At 37.2% G+C, this 22,477-nt stretch overlaps 1 protein-coding gene across 2 annotated transcripts in view; it reads left to right on the top strand.

Annotated features, from left to right (window-relative positions):
* Positions 1 to 22,477, top strand: part of FAM133B (family with sequence similarity 133 member B) — a 41,774-nt gene that overhangs the window by 18,900 nt on the left and 397 nt on the right. The window contains exons 9-11 of one of the 2 annotated variants that reach the window (XR_007518390.1): positions 586 to 678; positions 5,554 to 5,601; positions 8,228 to 20,939. Coding sequence is in view for 1 of the 2 variants with exons in the window: in XM_049893216.1 (XP_049749173.1) it covers positions 586 to 678; positions 5,554 to 5,601; positions 8,228 to 8,314 (228 nt within the window). In the remaining variant the exon portion in view is untranslated. Of the gene's footprint in view, positions 1 to 585; positions 679 to 5,553; positions 5,602 to 8,227; positions 22,472 to 22,477 lie in introns of those variants that run through there. The other variant, XM_049893216.1, reaches the window with a different exon arrangement.

Raw genomic sequence — 22,477 nt, 5'->3', positions numbered from 1 at the left:
ACATTTAAACTTTAATTTTACACAATAAAAGGTGTACGTGTGTGTATACATATGTGCATGTCTGTATGTATTTGAAGTACCCCCTCAATCCCATTCCCTTCTTCCCCAGAGTTACTTTCATTTTCTCATCATTAAACATAGAGATTAAGATTATTTAAAATCTAAATTTAACACTTTAACACACTGAAGGAATTACTGTACAGAGACCCTTTTAGGTGATTGCAAATAATTACCCATTGATTTTCTTTCCTGTAGCATTAGGCCTGTTTTTTCTCCAACCCTGAGTAGAATCAAAAGAATTAAAATGTAGGGACCCAAATCTTATTTCCTATCATCAGTAATTTAAGAAAACAGTGATATTATGTCTAAATGCATATGTTATTTCTATTTGTTACTTAGTAAAAGCATTGATTTAGTGGAATTAAGGACTAAAATCCTGGTAAATCACAATTTTTAGACATTTCTAAAATAAAAATGGGTTTTTTAAGGGAATTGAAAGAATTGTTCAATAAAATTTAGAAATATAAAATGTCTGTGGTAAAACAGTATTGTCTTTGAGTGGAGACATGTATTTATATTTTATAGGACATTAAAGGACTCGGCAAAAAAAGAAAGCTATATCCTGAAGATAAACCTTTATCAGCTGAGTCCTTGTCAGAATCAGACTATATTGAGGAGGTAAGTATATGATCAGATATATTTTCCTCACTTTAAAATGTTTAGTTATTTGATTTAATAAATATGAATTAGTAAAAAGAAATACTTCGTAAATACTTGATTTGTTCACTGTTATAGAATGAGGTAATATGAAAAAGAAATGGAAGTTATTGTATTTCAGAACTAGTTCTGCATTTTTTACAGATTGCATGACTGTTGTTTTGATGATTAACCATATTTCCACATACTGTCTCAATTTATTTGTTTTTGTTTTGAGCTACTATTTGGGGAGTAGAAAGGTGATGAGAAAGAGAAGAAATGTTGGCATGGCCTCAGTTTTCCTATCTGTAAAATGAGGGATGTCAGTTAGGTAATCACCACAGTCCTTTTTCGCTTTATTAATACCTGCATTAGATTTTGTACTGTATTGGAATTAGAGTCCATTCTTAGTTAATTTCAGGTCTATAAGTGGTCATCTTTAAAGGGCTTCTCTCTTGGCCTTGGTTTTCTCATCTAAAAATAGGAACCTGTCATTTTATTGTGAGAATTAGATGATGAATCATGAAATGTTTTACATAATCTGTGGGCCAAGTAAATGGTGGCTAAAGGTTGCACAGTTTTTATTGTGTGTTAAAATAAACTCTAACCCATAGTTGCATTAAAATCATTGCTTTTTAAAATGGAACTTTTCTTTTAGAGACCAGCATTCCACAACCATGTAATCTAAAAAAGTTGAGGGCCTCAAAGTCAGTTAAATGGGGAAAAGACAGTCTCTTTAACAAATGGTGCTGGCATAACTGCAAAAAAGAAGAAACAAGACCCATACCTCACACCATGCACAAAAACTAACTCAAAATGGATCAAAGACCTAAATATTAAATCTAAAACGATAAAGATCGTGGAAGAAAAAATAGGGACAATGCTAGGAACCCTAATACATGGCATAAATAGTATACACAATATTACTAACAATGCACAAACACCAGAAAAGAAACTAGATAACTGGGGAGCTCCTAAAAATCAAATACCTATGCTCATCCAAAGACTTCACCAAAAGAGTAAAAAGATTACCTACAGACTGGGAAAAAGTTTTTAGCTATGACATTTCCAGTCAGCATCTGATCTCTAAAATCTACATGATACTGCAAAAACTCAACTACAAAAAGACAACCCAATTAAAAAATGGGCAAAGGATATAACAGGCACTTCACTAAAGAAGACATTCAGGGAGATAACAGATACAGGAGGAAATGCTCACGATCATTAGCCATTAGAGAAATGCAAATCAAAACTACAATGAGATTCCATCTCACTCCAACAAAGCTGGCAATTAATCCAAAAAACACAAAATAATAAAAGTTGGAGAGGCTGTGCAGAGACTGGAACACTTATACACTGCTGGTGGGAAGGTAAAATGGTACAGCCACTTTGGAAATCAATTTGGCGCTTCCTTAAAAAGCTAGAAATACAACTACCATATGATCCAGCAATCCCACTCCTTGGAATATATCCTAGAGAAATAAGAGCCTTTACACAAAAAAATATATGCATACCCATGTTCATTTCAGCACTGTTTACAATAGCAAAAAGACGGAAGCAACCAAGGTGCCCATCAACGAATAAATGGATAAATAAATTGTAGTATATTCACACAATGGAATACTATGCATCAATAAAGAACAATGATTAGTCTGTGAAACATTTCATAACATGGAGGAATCTGGAGGGCATTATGCTTAGTGAAATTAGTCAGCTGCAAAAGGACAAATACTGTATGAGACCGCTGTTATAAGAACTCGAGAAATAGTTTAAACAGAGAGGAAAATATTCTTTGATGGTTATGAGAGTAGGGAGAGAGGGAGAGAGGTATTCACTAATTAGATACTAGACAAGAACTATTTTAGGTGAAAGGAGAGACACACACGACCCAGGAGAGGTCAGCACAACTGGACTAAACCAAAAGCAAAGAAGGTTCCTGAATAAAAATGCTTCGAAGGCCAGCGTAACAAGGACAGGGTTTTGGGAACCATGGTTTCAGGAGACATCTCAGTCAATTGGCATAATGAAATCTGTCAAAACACTCTGCATCCCGCTTTGGAGGGTGGCGTCTAAGATGCATCAACTGGTTTCAACCCACCTGGAGCAAAGGAGAATGAAGAACACCAAAGACACAAGGTAATTAGGAGCCCAAGAGACAGGGCCACATAAACCAGAGACTACATCAGCCAGAAAACAGAAGAACTAGGTGGTAAAAAGTGGTATCCGGCTACAACTGATGACTGGCCAGATAGGGAACACAACAGAGAACCCCTGAGGGAGCAGGAGAGCAGTGGGATGCAGACCGCAAATTCTCATAAAAAGACCAGACTTAATGGTCTGACTAAGACTGGGAGGACCCCGAAGGTCATGGTCCCCTGACCTTCTGTTAGCCCAAGACAGGAACCATTCCCAAAGCCAACTCTTCAGACAGGGATTGGGCTGGAATGTGGGGTAGAAAATGAAGCTGATGAGGAGTAAGCTTCTTGGATCAAGTAGACACATGAGACTGTGTGGGCAGCTCCTGTCTGGAGGGGAGATGAGAGGGCAGAGGGGGTCAGAAGCTGGCTGAATGGACACAAAAATAGAGAATGGAGAGAAAGAGTGTGCTGTCTCATCAGGGGGAAGAGCGACTAGAAGTATATAGGAAAGTGTATATAAATTTTTATATGAGAGACTGACTTGTAAACTTTCACTTAAAGCACAATAAAAATTAAAAAAAAAAAAAAAAAAACCCATTGAGGGCCTGGTGCTTGATTACAGGGGTGTAGTGGTGGTTTGTCACAAGAACTAGTTTTTCAGGTTTCTTCTCCTTTCTGTGTTGACTTCCTCCTACATCAGCACCACCCATCTGTGTCTTTGTCTGCTCTTTTCCTTGTCTCCCCATTCAAAGAGTCCTGTCTTTTCCATTTTTTTGTGCCTGTCTATCTTTCTGACTTCATTGCACTTTGTCTGCAGCAACAACCCTCAGTCCTCTCAGGCCTATTGCTCCCTTTTTATAGCAGTATTTTGTAATGCCGCCAGAAATTAAATTTGTAGTTAATATAACCCATCTACACAGATTTTTTTAAATGAATGTCTCCTAAAAAATATAAACAGCAAATGATAATAATTTGTAATTTTATAAAATGTATTTCAATATGTAAATGCTTGGGCCTGATGACACTAACCAAACGTGTCGCCATCGAGTCGATTCCAACTCATAGTGAATCTTTTAGGACAGAGTAGAATTGCCTTACAGGGTTTCTAAGGAGCTGCTGGTGGATTTGAACTGCCAACCTTTTGGTTAGCAGCTGAGTACTTAACCACCGTACCACCGGGGCTCCTATGGAAGATATAAAATCTTAAAAGAGACAATAAAGTGCAGACTGTAACAGGTGCATTATAACCTAAATACCATACAACAGCATTGCCATCAGGGACATGTTCCAACACGGTAGACATTTCTCATTAAAGCTAAGTCTTCCTTCTATTTCCATGATAGTTGCACCTGTGGGACATTCAGTGTATCCTGTAACCATGCACAAAATGCTTGTGTTCATATTTACATGAAATTTAGTTTCTATAAGTGGGTTCACTGCAGGAGTGTTTAGCAGGCTATTCAAAAGTCATGCAGTATGTGGGACAGTTCTTGAATGGGCAAGACTGTCTTGAACATTGCATGACAGCATCCCTTGTCGCTGCCTGGCTGAACGTGGATGACATAACTACCACCACCCCCACTTGTTGTGATGACAACAACAAAAAGTTTTCTAAAGGCTGTCCTAGAAAGAGCTGCCACCCCTATTGAGAGCTAATGGTCTCTCATGTTTATGTGTTCTCTTCCTTTAGTCCTATTGTTCCCTTATATTGTTTGTTATGTTTCTATGTATTTCTATCCATATATTTAATATGTAGTCACTTAGGTAAAATACACAGTAAACACAGGATTTAGGTAATTTTTATCCTCTAGCATTGACACAGCGGTTAAGAGCTCAGGCTGCTAACCAAAAGATTGGCAATTCGAATCCACCAGCCACTTCTTGGAAACCCTATGGGGCAATTCTACACTGTCCTATAGGGTCGCTATGAGTTGGACTCAACTGAACTGCTGCGGGTTTTAGGTTTTGGTATTATGTTGTATTAATTATGTTGACCTACTACATGATAACAAGTACAACTTGCGTAAAATGTTATGTTTGGATTTCACATCAAATATACATGAGCTTTAGCAACTTTAAATTTTATTTAAATCTATTATATCACACTTAAAAATATTTAAATGAAATATTAATGGGATGATAATTGTTACTTAAAAAGATTTTAATCGGTTGATTTATATGTGCAATCTGTGTATATATATAAAAAAAAAAAAAACCCGTTGCCATCGAGTCAGTTCCAACTCATAGCAACCGTATATAACTGCCATTTATTGGGCACCATAGAGTAAGAGAAATACCTACTAAATTTCTGACGCTTCCCCTTGAGAGTCGGTACTGTCTCCATTTTACATCTGATGAAACTGAGGTGAATTAATAGCAGAGGTAGGATTCAGGTTTTGGTCTGTCTTATTTCAGGCCTCATGTTTTTATCCACTTTATCACACTGCTTTTTTAGGTGCTGAAGGAGGGAGTATAAGAGAAACCGTCTAGGGGTTTAAAATCTTGATTTTATTTCCTTTAAATGTTTTTCATTGAAACCTCACTGAGATATAGGGTTGAGGTATAACAAAGCATTTAAAATGTTACTTGATCATTAAAGTGATTTTTATATATAAATCTTAAAGATGCAAGATGTATTAGGATTAAAAAAAAAAAGAAAAGCTTTGGTACAAATTACATATCTGTCTTCTGTTCCTCCACAAAAATTTAAACTTTCTAGGCACGAGCAAAAAAGAAGAAAAGCAGTGAAGAGCGAGAAAAAGCAACAGCAAGTATCACTTACGTTTTTACGTGACAACAGTATAGCTGTTTTTAATATGACATGAGTCATGATAGATGTTTGATTGAATTTACTGAGATCAAATAAATGTTAGGAAGTGTGGTCATCGGCAGCTTCACTTAATAGATAGGACATAGTTAAACGCTCAGTGAAAAGAAACAGACTTGCATTGATAGCACACTTTTCTATTCCCATTTTAGTATTTCAGTGTGAGAAATGTAAGCTCAAGCTTTTGTTTGCCTTTCTTAGAGTATGAAATACGAGATTAAAGTATGATGATTCTTACAAATCTTTGATATTAGTTACTTCCAGATCAGCCAAAAACCTGGTAATAACAGGTAAGGCCACTCTGAGCACAAGCTGCAATGAAAAATAAGCAGGAGTATGACAACATAAGTGACTTAATTAATAAAGATGATTCTTTCGATAGTTTTTAAAGGCAGGCTCTGCTATTTCCAAATTTGAGAAGCAGTAAAAGAGAAAGAAAGCAGAGGAGAGTAAGGGGAATGGAAGTAGCATCCTAAATGAGAAAGACACTAACTTGAGGGAAGTTAGGTAACAGATAATCTGAGAGTAATGTCAGCCATATCAGCAAAGTGACATAAGAGCACTCAGTGTAAGTGCAAGCTGTGGCCTTTAGAGGCATTTTCTTAGGCAGAGGTAAGAGAAAAACAGCATCATTTGTAGATTTGCAGGTACAACTTCCCAGAACTTTCCCTACCTTTTGAAATGAAGGACCTCTTGTGATAAGGTTCACATGGTAATGTGTGATTCAGAAATAACATTTTATATGCTTTAAGACCAAGATAAAAAATAAGAGACTTTTCCTGAGTGAAAAAGAAAAAAATTTGGGTGAAGACTGCTTTGGCCTTTGGTTCAGATATTAATTTCAGGTAATTCTAATTTATCTTAACACATCTTCACTATTTCATTCATTCAGCTACTCTTTATCTCTTGAGCACTTCTATGTAGGCACTGCTATGGGTCTTAGAGATATAATGGAGTACAAGATAGATAACAGTGTGATTTGTGAAAGTGACTACAGGGAAGGGTAGAGAAAGCCTCTCTGAGGAAATAAAACTAAGCTGAAATCTGATACACAAGAAATAGCTAACCATATGACAATAGAAGAAAAGAACATCCTAGGCAGAGAGAAGAGCTAAGGACCTATGGTGGGAATGAGTTTGGTATGTTTGAGAAACTGAAAGGAGGTAAACGTGGCTCAGTTCTAGCAGGTAAGAGGAATGGCATCAGATGAGCTGGATTGTAAGCAGAGGCCGTATCACATAGCACTGTTTGGATTTTACTCAGTGTTATAGGAAGCTGTTTTGAGGATTTTAAGCAAAGAAGTGACATGAATGCTTTAAATTTTTTAAATTGTTCAACTATCCTTTTATGAAAAAGTAGCCTATATCCAAAACTTAGTTTTAAAAGCCCAGATTAGAAAATTTTGGACTGTTTGTAAAATTCCCTGTGTATTTTTAGCTTATAGTGAAGAAAAAAAAAATGATTAAAATTAACTTAGAGCCACAAAGTAGTAGAGGCCTTTGAAAGAGAGAAGGGAAATTGTGGATAGTGCTAATAGATGGGGAGGTGGATAGGAAGCTCTGCTTTTACTGCCCTGATATGTCCCTTCTCCTTTCTTGCTCTTCATTTTCTTCTCCTGAATATCAACACTAGCAGCAGTCTTTCATTTGATACCACCTTTCCAAGTATGTCTGTTTTTAAAAGTTTTCCCTTCTCTTCTATAGTAGACAGTCAAGATAGTCAGATTCAGCAAATCACCAGCTCCCTTTTATCCAGTCACAATTTGACTCTTTTTACTAGGCTTCAGTGACATTTTCCTCTAAAAATAAAGCATCTGTTTTACTAAGCTAAAGAGATTTTTCAACTGTACATCAATGTTTTATACTAATTAATTGGTATTCATTTAATTAAAGTAGTTAAGGGAGTCCCTGGGTGGTACAAATGGTTAGTCCACTTACTTGGCTGCTAACTAAAAGGTTAGAAATTTGCCTTGGAAGAAAGGCCTGGTGATCTACTTCAGAAAAATCAGCCACTGGAAACCCTGTGGAGCACAGTTCTACTCTGACGCACATATGGGATCACTGTGAGTCAGAGTTGATTTTGGCAGCAGCTAGAAGAAGAACAAAAAAGTAAAGCAGTACACAACAGCTGCATTCCACTTGTTCGACGGTAGCAGATTTAATATTTCTCCTCTGGAAAATGTCATTTTACAAAAACATTTACATTTTGCTGTAGTTTATGTAGTAACTGCAGTTTATACATAACATGAAATAGAGTAGTTGGTAGCATGGTCCAATAGAATTTTTTTTCCTCAGGAATTTTGATAGAAACTACATTAATGTGCTAATGATTTAAGAGTTTTTCCTTACCTTTTTGAAAGTCAACAAGTACTGTCTTAGTCCTCATATGACATTGGTTGTTGAGACTTTCAGAGAAATGTTATAGGACGTGCTATTTCATCTTTATTTTGAGTAGCTTGTTTGTGTAACTTGTTTGAAATAACTCTGTAGTAGCTCATAAGTACCATGTTAAAGTTGTTTTCAGTTTTCATATAATAATGTCTAACATGTACTAACTGTCTTTACAGGAAAAAACAAAAAAGAAAAAGAAGCATAAGAAACATAATAAGAAGAAGAAAAAGAAGGCTGCTAGTTCAAGTTCTGACTCACCATAACATTAAGAAAAATCAGGATTCCCTTTGAAAGAAAGTGCAATGTCTAAGGAAATTTCAACTGTGAGAATTAAGACGTATTTACTAAAATGCATGAATTTTCTTGTTTTTAAAATTACTCCTGGACTTTCAGTAGCCACTCAGATGCCGCTGTATGAAAGGGCCATAATTGTTGCCTGCTGCTTGAATACCCTTTCTTTCTCTTCCAGCACTTAGTAGCTTTGGGAGATGATACACTGCAGTTGTACTAGTGGTTAAGATATTTGAGGATAAAGTGAGTATTTTTTACTAGAAGTATCTTCAGCAGAAATTGAAGCTGGATACATCTTTAAAATATATGCAGAAATACCCAGATGACTCTAGTTAACATTTTTGAAGTAAGGATTACATTGATATTTCAAAATCCTTACTCTGTAGATAAGCGTATTTTATTTTTTTCCCTTGTATACTTTTCTTTACCTGGGGAAGGAGCTTTTAGGGAAGGGGAGGGTGGTTTGCTATCTCTTTAGCTAGTGGAATAGCGTGCCTTTGATCCTCACACATCCTATTTTTGTGGATGCAGCAGCCCTGCTTCCTGGGGAGGTCAGAGCTGAATAGAAACAGTCTTGTTCTTTAGTGAGCTTAGTGACATCCTTGGACTCTGCTGCTCTGAGGGAACCAGAGAAAACAGCCCTTTGCAGTACGAGAAAACCCCAAAAGCTCTGAAATTTACCTCCACTTTAATAATACTGAATATTTTTTAGCATTAGAATGTGTTATGTCATCTGAAGTTCATTTTGACTACACTTTGGCTTTGGAGAGTAATCATTTCAGATAGACACTGGTACTTTTTGAACTTGATAGTCAAAAGATTCTAAAATGCATGTTTTATACTGTTAAATTTTCACCAGTTATGTAACCAGTAATAGTTATTTTATTTTTATATGGATTTTGTTTAGGCTGCAATGTTTAGCTTTTGTAACTCTTTACTCTTGCCGTCTTAAGTTCATTTCTGTGTTTAATGGCATACTTGCTGAGAAATTTAGCATGTGAAAAGCAGGTTTTTGATTTTTTTTTTTTTTAACAGCTTCATATTGAAGCTGAGATTTACCATAAACAAATTGAGTGGCAGGCCTGGTATGCTGTGTCTTGTTACATACTCTATTGCCAGAATCTTAGTAAATACAGTGTTTTAAAAGTTTGTTGTCTTTGTATATTAATAACATTATGACAAGTTAAATAATTACATTGCTCTTCCTATGTCATATTTTACTAAGAATTTGTGCCTCATATCTCTTGCTGAATTGTTCACTAGTAATGTTAAAAGGAATTGATAAATCATTTTACTTTACATTTTTATATAACCAGGTAACATGAAATATTATAATTTGATATAACCAGTTATGCCTGTTACAGAGGGTGTGGTGATTATAATGGTATATGCACAAAAAGATTTTGGCATGACAAGAGGCTGAATAAATAGCTATTTTACTTAAAAATAGCTTTGTTCTTATGTCACCTCCCTTTGGGATCACAAGTAAAGTTATAAAGATGATAAACACTACTAGGTGTTAAGTTGTACGTAAGTCATGTCTCCAAGTTTTAGCAGTAGAAATAACATATTTTTAGTAAGATTCTTTAAATTTTATGCTTAAAGCTTCATATATTTATCTGTTTCCTAATAAAAGATTGTATGTTCTTGAGTATGTAACAAATTTGAGGGACGTTTTGTGTCCAAAAGAAAGTTTCTCAGAATTGTTTTTCATGAAAATGCTAAAAGATAAGTTTTATCAGGTTATTTGTAGATCAGTTTCACTGTGTACATAAAAGTGAATCCTTGCAGACTGGTCCGGTGTATGATGGTTAAGTCCTACTAGAAGCAACCATTCATTTTATTAGACTGGAGAAGAAGGTAATCTAGCAAAACATTTTATTCTTTCCAGGCACTGTTAACTGTCTGGAAAACACCTTGTTCCTCTGATTATAGCCATAACAGTCCTCCAGCAGGGTACGGAAAGAAAATTCGACAGGTTATCAATCATTCCAAAGTTATTACAAGCAAGTAATAACATCTCTTACTTTGTCCCCCCACCAAGCCATCCTTTTTCCTGAATAACTTTACTACCAGTTTTATAAACACAAAAACCTGTTGCTGTTATGTCCATTCCGACTCAGAGCAACCCTGTAGGACAGAGTAGAACTGTCCCGTAGGGTTTCCAGGGCTGTAATCCTTACGGAAGCAGACTGCCACATCTTCCACCTGTGGAGCTGCTGGTGGGTTTGAACCTTTGATTTAGCAGCTGAGCACTTAACCACTGTGCCACCTGGGCTCCTGCTTTTATAAACACAAAGCATGCTATTTGAATATTGATGCTAGGCAGGGGAATGCCAAGAAAATTGATTCGTGTCTGGATATAAAAGTCGCCTTTATAGTAATGTCTTGGATTTCTTTGGCTACCCTGTAGCATAGTTAAGTGTTTTAGGTACCATAAGATTGTCCTGAATTTATTTTATCGAAGGTACAGATTCACATCCCTTTAATCAAGATGTGCTAAAAGCCTGTTGCCGAATTTTCTTTCATTTTATGGAGAACAATAGACTAACCTCAGAGAAACTAAGTGAGAATGGCCATTCTTCAGACTTAAATGGTAGGTTTCACAGTTTTAAAAAATTACCAGTTTTCAATTTAAAATCTGTAAACACTCATCTGGTATTTCCTTAAGATGCCATCGAGTTGATTTTCAACTCATAGCTTCCCCGTGTGACAGAGCAGAACTGCCCCATGGGGTTTTTCTAGACTCTCATCTTTATGGGAACAGACTGCCAAGGTTTTCCCACAGAGCCCCTGGCGGGTTTGAACCGCCAACTTTTCAGTTAGCAGCCGAGTGCTTAACCAGACTAGTATTTAGTCCCCCCCAAAAATATAGATGTTGGAATTGCTGTAATATTGCAGATTACAGTAACCTTAATAAAATTACAGCATTTATTCTAGGTGGTAGCAACAATTGTTGCGTATTTTTTGTTACTGAGAACCTTCTGTGTCTGGTTGCTGGGAGGTTGCCGTGGTAACATTCTGTGTTGGGTAGGGAGTGATGAGCTGTGGAATCAGTGGCAACCCAGGGAGCTCAGGCTTGGAGCTAGGCTGTCTGGGAAGTCTGCGGTGTGTTGGCATCACACCCAACATGGACCAGAAGGCTCTGAAGAAACTGGTGGAATCCATTAGTAAAACTGTCAGGAGCTGTAAGTACTAACTAGACATCCAGCACTACCTGAACATACTTACTTAATCAGATACAAACGTTGGTAGACGTCAGTAAGTGTTTTTGCAACCCTAAAATAACTAGTTCCTATCTAATATTTTGGCCATTTTAAAAGTAGATAAGCAAGAGAACAATTATGCTGTACTTACACAGAAAACTTGTAATCATCAGTGTCCTAAAATATATTCGGGTATGTGAGAAGACTAGCTTGAGGATTTTGAGGGCATCTTAAATGCCAAAGGGTTATCAGTCAACCAAGAACTAATTTTATTATAGTATGAAATTCAAATTTAATAAAAATTTTCATAAAGGTTTGCTCTGACCAGATCCCTGAGTTCTCTAGCCTCACAGACTGTTTTCACACAAAACCCATACTGGCAAATGGGTACTTCTAGGGGTTAACAGAGATACATAAGATACTTCAGGTGTTGAAGAAACAGTACAGTGTTTGCACATGGCAAGTGTTCAGTATTTTTTGCAGCTAATCAAATTTAACAGGTCTTTAAAAGTTATCTTGCAAATTTTGTTTCTCAAACGTGACCACAAGCAATCCTGACAGTTTTCAGAGAATCTGTTTTTAGACCTAAAGGAAGGAGCTTTATATCAGCAACTGCTCCACAGCTTCCTTATTGGCTACTCCCATTTTTCCATGTGTGACCTTGGGGGGATAGGTACCGCCTCATCGGGGAATCTCATGTTAGACTTAATTCCGTTTTCTCTTATTCCAATTGGGCTTTAAACTTAACTTGGTTCCTCAAGCTCTTAAGGGCCTGTTTTCCAATCCTGATATCATGCATCCCTTAAATTGTATAGTTAGAACGCTCCTGCAGACTTAGCCAGTACTGAATGTAATAAGAAATATCTGCTGTCATTTGCTGCTTTCTAACACAGCCTGGCTTTTATAACATTTAGAAGGAACTTTGCATACTTTCAAAGTCTAACACCTTTCCCAATCCTAACAAAATTATGTTTAGGGGTATCTGCTACCCCTAAGTGTGTTTGACTTCATAGTTTGCTGTGTTTGAAAGCAATTCCTTAAAATAGTCTATGGGTGTGAGTATGTAATACTTGATCAGGACCATGTCTTATACAGTCTACTGCAAAATAGATGTTTGTAATTATTGTTTGAAAAAGGAATGAGTGGCAGTTTTCCTCCATTCTTCCAAAGCATTAGACACTTGTGATCAAAAGTTCAGACCCTGAACACTTAAACATAGCAGTTTACTCAATATCCTACACCAGTGTAACCAGATTGTTTTTTTTTTTTTTAAACTGGACTATTTTACATGTGCCTGTTTTAGAATGTTTTATATTCTAGAGCTAGTATAACTTCTACCCATTGATTTCATATGCTCTCTAAAGTTACACTGTCCAGCATAGTAGCCACTAGCCATGTGCCGCTGTTTAAAATTACATTAAGATTAAATAAAATGTAAAATTCAGTTTCTTGGTCACTCTAGCCATGTTTCAGGTGCTACCAAATTGAATGGCTGATAACAGAACATTTCCATCATCTCAGAAAATTTCCATCATCTCAGAAAGTTCTATTGGACGGTGCTGCTGTAGAGTTACACGAAATAAATCTAACCCCTTTACCAAAGGTTGTTAGCTGCTGTGGAGTCGGCCTCCGACTCATGGCAACCCCAGGCACTGTGGAATGAAATGTTGCCCAGTCCTGCATCATCTCTGTGATCGGTTGTGAATCAGACTATTGTGATCCATAGGGTTTTCATTGGCTGAATTTTGGAAGTAAATTGCCAGGCATTTCTTCCTAGTCTGTCTTAGTCTGGAAGCTTCGCTGAAACCTGTTCAGCATCATAGCAACACACAAGCCCCCCCTGACAGCTGGATAGTGGCTGTGCATGAGGTCCATTAATGTAGTAAGGGAGGCAGGTAAATACCTCAGGATAATAAAGGCAATTGTGAAAGTAGTACAGGCTATAGAGGAGGGGCTAAAGGTAGATACTTCAAAAGAGGTGGTGTCTGAGATGGCTTAGGAACATGAATTGTTGAGGGAACTGTATATGAATATAGGAAACATGGTAGTGTCTTAGAAGACTGGTGGTATTTTGGTATTGCTGGAATGTAAGGAATGGGCAGAGATTCAAGAGGCAAAGGCTGGCTAGTAGAAGGCCTTGTATTCATTCCGTGTTGAGGAGCTTGTACTCTTTCCTGTAGGCTATGGAGGTATTGCAAAGTGTTTAGAGCACCCCCTTAGGCAGCAGCATGAAGAAAGAGCTGAAATAACTCTCCACGGAGTGGACTATATGGAGGTGCAATCCGTGCAGTCTCACAGGGCCCCATGCTTGGTGTAGTAGTTTGCTGTCATTGACTTTAACACTTTTTGAAGGGATCTGCATATTCATTTTGCACTGGGCACGAGAAGGTATGTAACCAGGCTTGGTTATGTACCTCTTATTCAAAGAATGGTAAGAGTATCTCCACCTTCAGAATCACCTAAAGGTTTGTGTTGGAAATGCGGATTCCTGGTTACCATGCTAGACTTACTAAAAATTCCCTGGAAGTTAGGTCAAGGATCCAAATTTCTGACTACAGGTATTCTCAGACACACTGAAGTTTGAGGACTCCTGACCTAAGTTGTTTTTGCCACGTGAAATGAGGTCTATCAGCTTCATATCGATCCCAACTTGACTGATACTGAGCAGGGAAGCAACCTCGTCTTTTTCCCATGTACCGTCGTTTAGCCTTAAAATTTTAATGCTTATGTAGAACAGTGGCTTTTTTTTTTTTTTTTAAGCTAAGTGCAGAATTTTAAAACTATTTCTAGTAAATTTCATGTTCAACTGATGGTTTTGGTGTCTAGAGGTGATTTTGGATCCTGACTCATCCAGAATATTCCTTAACCTCTCCAACATGAAGTACTCTAATTCTGACATGTGTTCCAGTTTGCACATGGTTGATAAATACGTTTATCACTGTATTTATTCAACAAACCATTACTGAGAGCCTACCATTGTGCTAGGCACTACCAGATATTGAGTAGATATTAACATGTTAAGGAGCACCTTTAGAATAAAAGTGCTCCATCTGCTATGTCTGTAACTTTCTAGTCCACGTTTTTATATTTTGTCTATAAGAATGGCATGAGATTGTATCAGATGCCTTGATAAAACCCAGAATACTTTGTGAACTGCATTTCTCTGATCCACTCCTTACAGAGAGAGGAAATACAATATGATTTGCCTTTGTGAATTCACGAGCCCCTCTTCCTGAGCGTTCATGAGTTTTTAATACAATTGATCATCTCTCCTGACACTTAACCCAGTACCACCTCTAAGTCCACTAGTCCAATGTTTGTCATTTACTTTTTTTCTGAGACAAAATAACATCGACTAATATGTGTGTATAAATAGATTTTAGTATACATGCATATTTCCTATCTCTGAGAGGGCCTACAGACAGTAACATCAAACACACAAGTTCCCAGACCTTCATTTTTAAAACCATTCTCCAGTAAAAAGAACTAGGACTCCTTGGAGAAATAGCTGAGCAGGGGAAAGGCAAGATGAGCCTGGAAACATGGTGCCAGAAAGCAAGGAAGTGTGCAAAAAGATAGGGGTATGTCAAAGACACAGGAGCCAACTTGAAAACTTCCAATGCCAAACCAAAACAAACCTATTGCCACCAAGTCGATTCCAAAAGTTGGGATGATAAGCAAGAGAATAACATAATATTGGAATATAACCTGTAGTAAAAACAAATGGCCATGAGTTCATACTGATCCAAATGATTGAATAAGTAAATGGAGGAAAAAGTCATACCTTATAGAAGAATCCCAAGTAATAATATATAGATACCCCTCCGAGGAAGTAGAGTGTGGGCTGGACTTAATGACTCACATCTAAAGAATAGATTGTGGAAAGGGAAAAGTAGTATAGTAGAGAAATTTGGTAGACTCTACCTTAACCAAGTGATCGAAGTTAACATCACCAGTGATTAGGCATGTTCTCTATCCCCTGATAGGATGTGATGAAAATGGCATTTTACCTCTATGGTATTCTTCCCCAAAACACATAACCACTGACTAATCCTGAGAAAAAATCAGGCAAACCCAAATGGAGGAGCATTCTACCAGACACCTGACCAGTACTCCTCAAAATTTATCATGGTTATGAAAAACCTAGAAAGACTGAAAACTCAAAGATTGGAGAAGATTCTGGATTGGGTCCTGGAACAACAAAAAAATGGACACTAGGGGAAAAACTGGTGCAGCCTGAGTAAAGTTTGTGGTTTAGTTAACAGTGGTGTACCAATGTTAAATTTATTAGTTTTCACAAATGTGCCACGGTTATGTAAGATGTTAACATACGAATATTCTGTGTACTATTTTGGCATCTCTCTGTAAATCTAAAATTCTTCCGAAATTAAAAGTTCAGTTAAAACAATAATATGAGTTCATCTCTAGCATCTCAGTGCCATTTCAATTACCCATGATTTCCCAAATACCATTTATGATGGTTAGATAAAATGAGATGTGAACTACATGGATAAAACTCAAAGGTCTGGGCCAAGGCCTTTAATCTGCTATTTAACAAGTGTGGGATGGTGGAGAGGTGATTGAGTCTCATACAGATGACTCAAAGATCACACCATGAGAAGCACAGCTCCAATAAATGTTAATCCTCTGACCAGGTGTATAAGGCTCCCATCTTCAACCTGTTTTTCACTTCCATCTCATTGCTATGCTCCCAATAAGGCATGGTCATCCTCACCTCAATTTCACGTCTTTTCTTTACTCATGTTCTCTCCTCCTGGGATTTTCCACTTTTTTACCATCTCCAGCACAGTCCGTCTTACATAAATACTATGCATCTTTTAAGGCCCAGTTCAAAATCTGAAAATGGCCTGGCTTCTCTTTCCCATACTGATTTCTATCCGTGTGGCTATGGTGGTGACCTTTATAGTACATAATTTGTCAATTATATACTATAACTGTCTTATGGGGCTTCTTAACCCATTACTGTTGAATCAATTCCGATGCATAGCCACCCTATAGGACAGGGTAGAACTGCCCCATACAGTTTCCAAGGAGTGCCAGGTGAATTTGAACTGCCAACTTTTGGGTTAGCAGCCGTAGCTCTTAACCACTATGCCACCAGGGTTTCCTGGGACTTCATAGGAGGCCCACTTTATGTGTAAACTTTAAGTAACAAATTCATGCCGTACTTTCTGTATCAACAGAGCACATAGTGTCATAGGAACAAAATAGCTGCTGAGTAAAATGGATTGGGTTGAAAAACTCAGTAGTTAAATCCTAGTTGTATTTATGTCTTTTCATTTTACAGTCAAAAAAAGTGAAATTGAGTGTCTCATAAGGCTTTTTCACAGCTTGGTGAAAGGAACTGATGAAAGACTTAATAAGATTGGGCTAGATCGCAGTGCATTTCAAGATATCCTACACAGCATATTCGGAATGACTGATGATATGCTGATGGATAGGGGTAAGAACTCATAAGAGACTGAAATGGGCCAAAGGGAGATATGGCAAATAAATATTACCTGTGGCTGTGTATGTGCTTGATTTCCATCAAAGATTCAGCTTTTTCAATGCCAAACTAGAAAGGCATAGTTGCTAGTGCTGCCAATGTAAACCAGTAGTTTGTAGTGAGGATGTTTCTTAAAAGCTCACTCAGAATTTCGTAGCTATGAACTAAATAAGCTAGCAGTATTGTTTTTTTAAAAGATAAGCACGTAGCACTTACAAGCTATACCAAAACCAAAAACCAGACCCATTGCCAACTGAGTCGATTCCGACTCAACAACCCTATAGGACAGAGGAGAACTGCCCCATAGGGTTTCCAAGGAGCACCTGGTGGATTTGAACTGCTGACATTTTGGTTAGCAACCCTATCTCTTAACCACTATGCCACCAGGGTTTCCTCACACGCCATAGACATGTAAATTATTAAATGACTTCACTTTCCTCATAAAGATGAAAAATAGTACAAAAAAAAACATTGAAAAAAATTTTTTTACATGTTTAAAATAGGAAATTAATGTGATTTAGTTGATTTTATAATGAATTTTTAAAATGTACAGCTTGGTAAGTTTTAACATGTATACACCCATGAACCATGACCCCAGTCAAAATAATAATTAACATATCCATCACCCCCAAGAATAAGTATTTTAACTTATTTACCAGAAAATACTAAGATTTCATTGGTAATATTTAAAATAATTATTGTAGTAATTTAACATTAACTAGGCATAATGCAAACTCTAGAATTTTTGCCACTCTTTTTAGAATAAAATTAATACCACATTGATCAACTCCTCTGTTGGTCTTGGTGTATAGTAACTGTATGAAAGATACAAATGAAGTTCATCATTGTTAATGGAGAATGACTGTAAACATACTCCTTTCAAAAAGTTTGGTTCATTCAAGAAAGACTGCCAGAACCTTTTCCCCTTTCAACTGGAGAAAAAGTTTTTCTATCTGCATACATACTACTGAATTATAAAATGACTCTAAATTACAATGCACATACACATTCTTTTTGTTTCAGTGTTTTTTGCATTTGACAAAGACAATGATAGCCGCATAAATGTAAATGAATGGGTTAAAGGATTATCAGTGTTTCTTCGAGGGACTTTTGAAGAAAAGCTGAAGTGTAAGATTTCTATATGTGATTACTGGCTTTATCGTCAATTTTTTATTTAGTGAATGCTTAAATATTTAAGAATTGTGAAATCAGTGTGTCTTCTATAGCAACCTCGAAAAAATGTTTCATGACTGCTTAAAAGCAGATGAAATGAGTGGCCCAATTGTAGGGTCACAGGGGGGAGTCCCCAGCCCCAGACTCCTCAAGCATTTCCTTCACTGGTTCTGTAATGCCCAAATGTCACCCAGATGGGCCTTTGGCTTAAGGCCTAGTCTAAGGACAAGCGTCAGGGTGTACGCCAGTGGCTGAGGTTTCTGAGGCTGCTTCTGGGCTCGGCAGGAACCGGGCCTGGCTACCTGCTGAGGTTACAGGAAGAGAAGGAGCAGGACATATGTAGGCACCATTCCTTGTCTTTTCATCAAAGAAAATGTGTGGGATTGACACAAGAGGAGGTAAAACACATTAACCACTGGGTATTACTACCCCAATGTGAGAGCTGGTTCTGATTAGTGAAGAGAGGGAAGAGAAAAAGGGACAAGAAAGTTGATGACAACCGGAGCCCAAAGGGAGAATGACTATAAATGAAGCTTCCTACAGGAAGGGAAAGTTAGGAATTCCAAAGACCAAAAAAAAAAATTCACAATTTTTCCTAGGCATAGCTTTGGCCTCACCTCACTGTTTAATTGGTGTGATGTGTGTTTCCCATCCTTTACACCTCTAGTGTCAGGATCTGAGAATAGAATAGGAATTATTTTAAATAGCAGTTTTCAAGAGAACAAATTGTCTTATTAAGGTGTCAAATTGTTTAAGACTGCACTGTAAGATTTCTGTGTACCTATACTGCAAAATTTTATCTCATTCTTTCACTTGAATTTGAAGTGGAGCATTGAAAATGATCTCTGAATTAAATCCACATTTAAAAAATGATAGCAACATTTTTTCAAAATCATTTTTTCTGACATTTATGAATTTTTAGTCTTTTTTTTTCCTTAAGTTCTTTCCTCTGGTGCTATTTTTTATGGAGTAACACTCAAATATAGTTTCTGCTTAAGTGTGCTGCAGTGTTCTTATACAAAAGTCTCCCTGAGAAGTTAAAAGCTAAGTTTCATGGATGTAAATTCTTTGTAGTAATACTATTACTTTGTGAAAGTGCTTGTGATATTCAGTGCAACTGTACTTGGTTTAATAGCATCATGCTATCAAGAAAGTTTTCTTACTCTACTCTCACTTCCTAAAAATGTTTCATAAAAACTTGTTGCTGTTGAGTCGATTCCAACTCATAGCGACCCTGTAGGACAGAGTAGAACTGCCTCACAGAGTTTCCAAGGAGCACCTGGTAGATTTGAACTGCCAAGCATTTGGTTAGCAGTTGTAGCACTTAGCCACTATGTCACCAGGGTTTCCAAAAATGTTTCATATACATTGAAAATATGTTAGAGGAAATATTTCTGGTAGGCTTGTGTTGCAAACTCCTATGTATGTTATAAGTTGGGGAAACTCAACAGACACAGCTAATCTGTTACTCTGGAGTTTTATTGCTGGCTCTATTGCATTTGCTAAACCATTTAAGTAGACTACAGACTCCATGAGAGCTCCTTCCCTGTCATATTCCCAGGATGTGAGTAAGAACATTTGTTGGGTGAGTGAGTGAACTGTGGTAGAGGTTACATAGTGAAATGGAAGTCACCTCCAGGGAAAGATTATTTGATAATTTTGGATTGTGCAGAGGAGTAGGCCCCCAGGAGATGATGGACTCTCCTCCTAAATACAGTTGACACCTGTCAGAGGTGGAACTGGACGGGACTGTCATGTTTTTCCAGGTTGCACAAGTATTCCACCTTTGACAGGGTGCAGTCTTAACACGGAAACCCTAGTAGCATAGTGGTTAAGTGCTATGGCTGCTAACCAAAAGGTCAGCAGCTTGAGTCCGCCAGGTGCTCCTTGGAAATTCTATGGGGCAGTTCTACTCTGCCCTATAGGGTTGCTATGAGTCGGAATCAACTCGACCGCTGTGGGTTTGGGTTTTTTTTGTTTTGTTTTAGTCTCAACACTTTTCTATTGCTCTCTTTAGTCAGAAATACTAGAGTTTTCCTTCTCTGACAGGTTTCCACCTTACACAGGTTCTGGCTTCCTCAGGTTTTACTGTATACTGAAAAATGTTGTCAGTGATGAAGTATGTACTTCTATTTTTGCACTCTGTGTAAGAGAATCATAATATTGGTTGCTCTATATATAAAAAAATAGAGCAACCAATATTATGATTCTCCAAAAAATACACATGCATACATATACTTGTGTATATGTATTGTGTAATCAAAGGCTTCAAAAATACCTCCTTTATTTTAGCTTCATAACATTTTTAAACCCTCTCTATCAAAAACCAGATATTATAAGCCTTTATTTCTACATCTCTAGCGGTATTTAATCTTGTGGAAGAAAATACAATAAAGGGTGCTTTTCTAAATTTGCTGTACCATATAGCAGATTAAACTAGCAATTGTATAGTGTATAATTTGTTTTTATCCTTTGTTACCATATATTGAAATAACTAAGACTAATGACATTTTAACTGGTCTTATGAAAGTCCTAAAACTTCTTATTCTTTGAAAAGTCTGTTTTGAAGTTTATTATTTGAATGGTGATGGTTACATTTCTCGAGAGGAAATATTTGACATGTTGAAGAACAGTCTGCACCAACAGTCATCTGAAGAAGAGGCTGATGAAGGAATAAAAGAATTAGTAGAAATAACAATGAAGAAAATGGTAAGAATGAAAACTTGTAATACATTCATCACATGGATGTTGTATGAATCTAAAAATGAAGACATGGTTTATTTTCCTCCTCAGTAAATGTAATCTTTATAAGGGCAGAAGTTTTATTGATTTTTGTTCTCTGTTTTATCCAGTGCCTAGAAGAGTGCTTGATTCATAGTGGGTGCTCAATAAATATTTCTTGAATTGCTGGCTGATTGAATGAATCACTGTACAGAATGAATGTTGATTTTATTATTTTAAAATAGTTCACCATCAGTAAAACCTTATTAATTTGAGGGGAGGTCAGATTCAATTCGTGTAAAATCAGGTGTTACCATAGTCTCTCTTCATACTTCACCCCTCCAATCCATCGAAACACTCATTATAACAAAATAATAAAAATCACTGCCCCATGACAGAGTGCTCACTAGATGCCAAGCCCTTCTGAAGAGCTTTAATGTATGGATTCATTTTATCCTCAAAAAAACCCCTATGTAGTTGAAACTGTTATCTCCATTTGCAGGTAAGAAAACTACAGATAGGTTAAGTAATTTATCCAAGGTCACACTAGAAAATTGGGTGCAGAATTCATCTTTAAAGAAAATCTACAGTACCTCTATATTATCCGTGTAGTTATCTCTGTCCCTTTTTTTATTATGACCCTAAATTACATACCAGTGAGGTTTTGTGTCAAGGGCAGCCAGCCCCAGCTCACCTCTGGAGTTCAGGAAAAAACAAAGATGGTGGGGGCTGCTTCCTCAGTGTCAGATTTAGCTCACTCAGGCTCCTTCAGTTAGAAGTACTCTCACTAGCCACTTTAGGGCTGAGGGCAGACTTGTTGAATGATAGTATGTTCCTCAGTCCATCCACTCATCCCTTCTTGTTTGAAAGGCAATGTTACAGAATGAGCATTTTTCTGACAATTATTCAAACCTTTCTCTAGATTGTACTCTCAGCAACCCTGATGTGGTTATGCCCAGAACTTAAAAAACAAGAACCCATCAAATCAAATCCAAATTCAATTAAGTAAAGGCATTCATAAGGTTACCTCCCCCTGCCCCCCAACCCCACATATCCTATTTAATCTCCCATAGTTCTTGTCATGACTGCTCCACTCCAGGCAGATCTTACTTACACCTCTACTTATTCTCCTAACTCAAGTTGGGCCACTCTTCTGCATTTCTCCCACCTCGCCACCTACCCAGATCCCAAACCACCTTAACGACCCAGCAGTGGTGTGCAAGGCTCTGTCTCATGACTCTAGTCCATCCTGAACTCTTACTGCTATTACTCCAAGTGCCTTCCTCCTTCTCAGAGCAACTTCATGTTTATCCTTTATATATGAACTCCCAAGAGATACTTTGATGAACAAGTTCTACTAAAAATTAAGTCTGAAAATTGTTGCCCTAATGTACTTATCACAAAAATAGCAAATGGGTTTTCTGTAGTATGAAAGTCCTTTATAGACAGGGCTATACATTGAAGATAACCCATGTATGCCTATTAGGACAATAAGAATAAAGTCAGTGGTCTCCATAAATAAATAC

The sequence above is a fragment of the Elephas maximus genome, chromosome 8 (genome assembly GCF_024166365.1).
Source record: "Elephas maximus indicus isolate mEleMax1 chromosome 8, mEleMax1 primary haplotype, whole genome shotgun sequence".
In the NCBI taxonomy this organism is placed as follows: domain Eukaryota; kingdom Metazoa; phylum Chordata; class Mammalia; order Proboscidea; family Elephantidae; genus Elephas; species Elephas maximus.
The sequence above is the reverse complement of the archived record's forward strand: the minus strand, read 5'-3'. Positions and strand labels throughout refer to the sequence as shown.